The sequence below is a fragment of the Penaeus vannamei genome, chromosome 2 (assembly GCF_042767895.1).
Source record: "Penaeus vannamei isolate JL-2024 chromosome 2, ASM4276789v1, whole genome shotgun sequence".
Lineage (NCBI taxonomy): Eukaryota > Metazoa > Arthropoda > Malacostraca > Decapoda > Penaeidae > Penaeus > Penaeus vannamei.
The window spans coordinates 6,107,825-6,115,324 of record NC_091550.1 but is presented as its reverse complement, the minus strand read 5'-3'; the positions used below and the strand labels follow the sequence as shown (position 1 = coordinate 6,115,324).

The following is a 7,500-nucleotide window of genomic DNA, read 5'->3' as shown; positions in this document are numbered from 1 at the left end:
CACACACACACACATATATATATATATATATATATATATATATATATATATATATATATACATATATATATATATATATATATATATATATATATATATATGTGTGTGTGTGTGTGTGTGTGTGTGTGTGTGTGTGTGTGTGTGTGTGTGTGTGTGTGTGTGTGTGTGTGTGTGTGTGTGTGTGTGTGTTTGTGTGTGTGTGTGTGTGTGTGTGTGTGTGTGTGTGTGTGTGTGTACGTATATACATTATGGGATATATGATAATAATGGTATCATTAACAATGATAATAATGGTAATAATGGGAATAATAGCAATGAATAACAGTGATAACAGTAACACCAAGGAAATAGCGACAACAACAACAACACCCACGACAACAACAATAGCAACACCCACAACGCCCACAGGTACCTGGCATGAACCTCATAGGCGTCGCGCAGGGCAGGGCGGCGGGCGGCCCGGTCCTCGTCGTGGGCGCCGATTACGACACGGGCGCGCATGGATCGCCGCTGGAGGACAACGGGGCGGGCGTGGCTGTGTTGCTGGAGGTTGCAAGGCTCTTCGTGCAACAGACGGGCGTGGGGGGCGCCTTCGAGCAGCTTGGATCCGTGGTGTTCGTGGCCTTTGATGGGAATACGAAGGAATATGTGAGTAGGGGGGGTTGGGGTGGGGTGGGGGGTTGGGTGGGGGTGTGTGTTTGTTTTTGTGTGTTTGTTTGTGTGTGTGGGTGGTTGTTTGTGTGTTGTGGGTGTGTGTGTGTGTGTTTGTTTGTGTGTGTGGGTGGTTGTTTGTATGTGTGCGTTTGTTTTTGTGAGTTGTGGGTGGTTGTTTGTGGGTGTGTGTGTTTGTTTTTGTGTGTTGTGGGTGGTTGTTTGTATGTGTGTGTGTTTGTTTTTGTGTGTTGTGGTTGTTTGTTTGTGTGTTTGTGTGTATGTGTGTTTGTTTGTGTGTGAGTGTGTTGTGGGTGGTTGTTTGTGTGTGTGTGTGTTTGTTTGTGTGTGTGGGTGGTTGTTTGTCGGTGTGTGTTTGCGTGTGTTTGTTTGGGTGTGAGTGTGTGTGTTTGTGTGTGTGTGTGTTTATGTGTGTGTTTGTGGGTGTGTGTGTGTTTGTTTGTGTGTGTGTCTGTTTGTGTGTGTGTGTGTGTTTATGTGTGTGTTTGTGGGTGTGTGTCTGTGTTTGTTTGTGTGTGAGTGTGTGTGTTTGTGTGTGTTTGTGTGTGTTTGTTTGTGTGTGTTTGTTTGTGTGTGTGTGTGTGTGTATGTAGATAGATAGGTAGGTAGGTAGATTGGTTGGTGGGTAAATAGACAAATTGATAGATAGAAAGATAGAGAAAAAAACAAAGAGAGAATTAGTAATTTTCAAACATTACTATTATTGTAAATGTGTGTGCATGGGTGAGTGTGGGTGTATGAGTGAGATGAATAGAGAGATAGATAGACAGATTGACTGAATGAGAAAGAGAGAGAGAAAGGGAGAGACAGACAGAAAGAGAGAGAAAGCAAGAGAGTGAGAAAAAAATAAAACAAACAAACAAAAAAAACATTCAGACATTATATATAAACATATTCATAAACTCTTACTTATCCCTCCCTCCCTACTTCCCTTGCCCTCCCTCCCTTTCCCTTTCCCTTCCCTCCCTCCCTCTCTTTCCCTCCTTTCCCCCTTTCCCTCCCTCCCTCCCTTTCCCTCCCTCCCTCCCTTTCCCTCCCTCCCTCCCTCCCTCCCTCCCTTCACCCTTTCCCTTCCCTCCCTACCTTCCTCTCTTTCCCTTTCCCTCCCTCCCTCCCTCTCTTTCCCTTCCCTCCCTCCCTCTCCCTTTCCCTCCCTTCCCCCTTTCCTTCCCTCCCTTCCCCCTTTCCCTCCCCCACCCCACAGGGAACCAGCCACCCAGGCAAGCAAGGCTCATACCACTTTCTGCACCAATGGCTCTGGAATTACCTCGGCCAATCAGCTGATCGCTTCGGCGGCGCCATCATCCTCGACTCGATCGCGAGATATAGTGAAGTCGACGATTCGCAGAACGTCTCCGAGGATTTCGCTGCCGTGAGTGGCTGTTTTTTGTTGTCGTTTGTGTTTTGAGGAATATTTGCGTGTGTTGGGAGGTGGAGAGATATTTGAGAGTGTGGAAATAGATTGTTGTAAAAAGATAAATGCAAATTCGCACACGCACGTGCATACTCATACGCACACGCACACGAACGAGGACGCGTGCGCGCGCACACGCACACATAAGGCTTAACAGTCATGCATTTGTGAAAACTTTTCATGAGTTTTCTGTTGAAATATCTTCTTCTTTTTCCTCTTCTTTTTTTCTTCTCCTCTTTCTTCGTCTTCCTCTTCTTATTCTTATTCTTCTTTTTGCCCTTCTTCTTCTCCTCCTTCTCTTTCTCCTACTCCTCCTCCTCCTCCTTCTTCCTCTTCTTATTCTTCCCTTTCTCCTCCTCCTTGCAGGCGTTTCCCGACGCGTCACGTGACATCGCCAAGAACCACAACAGAGCCAACTTTCTCGCCGTCTTTGCGAGAGAGGACAATTCGAGCCACCAACTTGCAAAAGCATTTTCAAAAAATTACGAAAGGGTACGTAAAAAAATGCACTGTTATATTATCTAATTATCTATTTGTTGTTATTATTATTTTTAAAAATTCTTTATTTATTATTTTACTTATCATTTTTAATAAAGGTATGAAGGTTAAAAAATAGGGGGGGGGGGGAGTACTATAGAAGTTCCAGTTTTCCTGAGGTTGACATATTGTGACAAAAAAGTCATCTTCTAGATATGATGATAATGCCAATTATAATGGTAATGACTGTGATATTGAACGCTACAGGGAAATATTATCATTATAATACTCATTGCAACGACAACAACTGCAAAACAACCGAAGCTGTAAGAAATAATAACAATTGCAGGAATATTTCTCGTACGTAAAGACAGTTGTGTTAGTAGCACCTATTTCAATAAAGGAAGAATTGGGGGCCATTCATCTGTTCAAGGAGTAGAAAGAGTAATGGTAATAAATGCAATTATAGTATAAGGAGTACCAGTATTTGCCGTATTTGGAGTGTCAGGTGGAGTAAGACAACTAATGACATAATTTCAATATAGAGGAATAACCTCAACAAAGAATACCTTAATTCCATCAGTAAATGGCAGAATTCCCTCATTCACAATCCTATCCACCAACAAATAACGTTACTGAATAAACTAATAAATAAAATGTCATAATTCCATCATTGTATGACACAGATTCACCATACACGGTCCTATCCACCAACGAGTATCCCTCCTTCAAGTATCAAATTCCATCAATAAATATCAAAATCCCACCTCCGAATAGCCAATTTCCATCAGTTAATAGCACAATTCAATGAGTGAACAACCCAATTTCACCCTTTTAACAGCCCAATTCCCTCATTACGAGTTTCATCATTCACAATCCTATCCACCAACGAAAAATAAATAGCGAAATCCCACCTCCAAATAGCCAATTTCCATGAATCAATAGCACAATTCAATGAGTGAACAGCCCAATTCTCTCATTACGATCTAACAATCCTATTGACTCCTATTCCACGACGTAGGATCCCCGCTAACAATCCTACTCACTCCTATTCACTCCTATTCCACGCCGCGGGACCGCCGCTAACAATCCTATTCACTCCTATTCACTCCTATTCCACGACGTAGGATCCCCGCTAACAATCCCACTCACTCCTATTCACTCCCATTCCACGACGTAGGATCCCCGCTAACAATCCTACTCACTCCCATTCACTCCTATTCCACGCCGCAGGACCGCCGCGCTCGCTTCGTCAGGATACAGGACCTCGCGGTGAGACACGGACCGTCTTACCAGGGCGTCTACGAGATGTTCAACCACCAGTCGCACTTCCCCTTCTGGTCCTTCGCTCCTGACGAAGGGGAGCCGCTGCCTCTCCCCGCGATCCTTCTGACGGATACAGGTTCGTTTTATTTATTTTATTTTTCTATTTGTATTTTATTTATTTATTTATTTATTTATTTATTTATTTATTCATTTTGTTCATTTATTTTATTTATTTATTTATTATTTTTTTATCAATTAATTAATTAATGTATTTATTTATTCATTTATTTATTTTGTTTATTTTTATTTATTTATTTAATTTATTTATTAATTTTTTCATTATTTATTTATTTATTTTATTTATTTATTTATTCATTATTTATTTATTTATTTATTTATTTATTTTATTATTGTTTTTTATTTATTATTATTTTTTTACTGATGATTTTTTAAACTGAAGGTGCGATTAAAACGTTATCATGTTTATCTTTTAAAAAGAAGGAAAAAGAAAAGGAGAGAAAAAGAAGATTTTTTTTTTTTTTTTTTTTTTTATCATGGTTGCTTCTGTAATCAAAACTTTAGTGAGATTTGCTTTCATTATTTTAATATATAATATAGATTCATCTCATAGAAGAAATATATTTATGTTTATAATTATCTAATATATATATATATATATATATATATATATATATATATATATATATATATATATATATATATAGTATTTATTATATGTATATATTATTCATATGTTATATATATCACCTATATACTGTACCAACATACACACACAAACACACACACACATATGATATATATCGCACACACATATATGATAATAACAATTATCATTAATATCTTTCATTCAACATCTTTTTTTCTATTCTACTTGAACACTTCATTTCTCCATTCTCATTCATACCTTTTGCTTATGCATGTTTTTTTTCTGCATTCTGATTTATAACTTTCTTCCCCCACAATACTTTTATTACTCTATTTACTGTTAAGTACTCTATTATTGTTAATTACTGTTAATTACTCTATTACTGTTAATTACTGTTAATTTATTACTGTTAATTACTGTTAATTACTCTATTACTGTTAATTACTCTATTACTGTTAATTACTCTATTACTAATTACTGTTAATTACTTTATTACTGTTAATTACTGTTAATTACTCTATTCACTGTTCCTTCCTCCATTTAGACGTGTATAGAAGCCCTGAAGAACTGTCTATTTCTACTTCATTCTCATTCATGTTTTTTTTTATACCTTTTTTAAAAATTAATTCTCATTTATTACTTTTTACCCACTTTATTGTTAATACTCTATGAACACTGTTTCTTCCTCCTCCAAAGATATATAGAAGCTTCATTCTCATTCTTGCCTTTTTCATACATTTATTTATTTATTTATTTTTTTTTTTTTATAATACATTCTCATTCTCATTCCTCATACATTTATTTATTATTATTATCATTTTCTATAATACATTCTCATTTAAAAAATTTCCCCACTTTGTTCCTATTCTATGATCACTGTTCCTTCCTCCCCTAAAGACATATAAAAGCACAGAGAAACTGTTCATTCTTGCCATTTTTCATACATCCTATTTTTTTTTATATTTTTTTATAACTTTTTTCACACTTTATTGTTACTTTATGAACACTGTTCCTTCCTCCTCTACAGACGTATAAAGAAGCACTGGGCACCTTTTACTCAACATTATTTTTTAAAATTCTACATGAACATTGTTCGTTTCTACATTTTCATTCATGTTTTTTTTTCTCATACACGTTATTTTTCTGCATTCTCATTTATAACGTTTTTTTTTCCCAATTTATTTTTAATCCTATATGAAAACTGTTCCTTCCTCCCTTCTATACGTCTATGTTCGTTTCTACTTCTTTCTCTTTCATCCCTGTTTTTTCATGTTTTATTTAATGTATTCTCATTTATAACGTTTATTCCCCACTTTTACTCGTCTGTGAACACTGTTCATTCCTCCCTTCTAGACGTCTATAGAAGCCCTGAGGAACTGTTCGTTTCTACTTCTTTCTCTTTTCGTCCCTTTTTCTCATGTTTTATTTAATGTATTCTCATTTATAACGTTTTCCCCCACTTTACTTTAACTCCTCTATGAACACTGTTCCCTCTTCCCTTCTAGAAGTGCTCTTTTCCCACAATACTTTTGCTACACTATGAACACTGTTCCCTCTTCCTTTCTAGAAGTGTTCTTTTCCCACAATACTTTTACTCCTCTATGAACATTGTTCCTTTCTTCCTTGTAGACGTCTATAGAAGCCCTGAGGAACCTTGTCCCAGTCCCTGTTCCACCGCTGTGTTCTTCACCAGGAGACGAAGAGCTGTTCTCACCAACATCGTGGATTCTGTCACGGGCACTTTACTCCAACTCCAGGCCAAAAGTGCGTATTGCATGTTCTTGTGTAGATTCAGGGGTGTAGGTTTATGTCTGAGGTGTTGATGTATACTGAAGGTGTAATGGTTTAATTAGATTCAGAGGTGTGGGTTTATGTCTGAGGTGTAGATACATACCAAAGGTGTATTAGTTTAATTAGATTCAGAGGTGTTGGTGTATACTAAAGGTGTAATGGCTTAATTAGATTCAGAGGTGTAGATATATACTGAAGATGTATTAGTTTAACTAGATTCAGAGGTTTAGGTTTATGTCTGAGGTGTTGATGTATACTAAAGGTGTAATGGTTTAATTAGATTCAGGGGTGTAGGTTTATGTCTGAGGTGTTGATGTATACTAAAGGTGTAATGGTTTAATTAGATTCAGAGGTGTGGGTTTATGTCTGAGGTGTTGGTGTATACTAAAGGTGTAATGGTTTAATTAGATTCAGAGGCGTAGATGTAGACTAAAGGTGTAATGGCTTAATTAGATTCAGAGGTCTGGGTTTTATGTCAGAGGTGTCGATACATAGTAAAGGTGTATCGGTCCGTGTATTGTGTATTTGGTATGAATAGAAGGGGTGAATATTGGAGCCTCAGAATGGTAAGAAGAGTCATGTATATTCTTCTCTTAGTATTCTTTTGTATTAGATACCCCACTACAATATCAATTTCAGTTTAAGGGCGAAGGAGAGAAGAAGGGAGAGAAATAGAGAGAGGGCGAAGGAGAGAAGAAAGGAGAGAAATAGAGAGGGGGGGGAGGAGAAAAGAGGGGAGAGAAATATGAAGAGAGAGAAAAAACGGTGAAAAAATAATTAATTATAATAATAACAATAATAATAATAATAACAATAATAATAATAATAACTAATAATAATAATAACAATAATAATAATAATAATAATAATAACAATAACAATAATAACAATAATAATAATAGTAACAATAATGATAATAATAACAATAATGATAATAATAACAATAATAGTAGTAATAATAATAATAATAATAATAATAATAATAATAATAATAATAATAATAATAATAATAACAATAATGATAGTAATAATAGTAACAATAATAACAATACTATTAAGAATAAGAATATCTAAAATATCTTAACCATGTGAGAATATAGCTTCACCTTGTCAGACACCCTTACGAAGGTCCAAGACAAGACCTATTACCTTATCCTACGTTCTTTACAGGAGCAGAACGGCCCACGGTGGCGCCTGTCATTAAGAACGGCGA

At 36.3% G+C, this 7,500-nt stretch overlaps 1 protein-coding gene across 3 annotated transcripts in view; it reads left to right on the top strand.

The window, feature by feature from the left end:
• The window catches only part of LOC113803475 (uncharacterized), a 31,374-nt gene that overhangs the window by 22,436 nt on the left and 1,438 nt on the right, over positions 1–7,500 (top strand). For all 3 annotated transcript variants that reach the window (XM_070129260.1, XM_070129243.1, XM_070129251.1), the window contains exons 9-14: positions 409–648; positions 1,877–2,044; positions 2,453–2,578; positions 3,797–3,965; positions 6,126–6,260; positions 7,458–7,500. The exon at positions 7,458–7,500 is cut by the window's right edge and continues 1,438 nt beyond it. In XM_070129260.1, coding sequence (XP_069985361.1) covers positions 409–648; positions 1,877–2,044; positions 2,453–2,578; positions 3,797–3,965; positions 6,126–6,260; positions 7,458–7,500 — 881 coding nt within the window. The remainder of the gene's footprint in view (positions 1–408; positions 649–1,876; positions 2,045–2,452; positions 2,579–3,796; positions 3,966–6,125; positions 6,261–7,457) is intronic.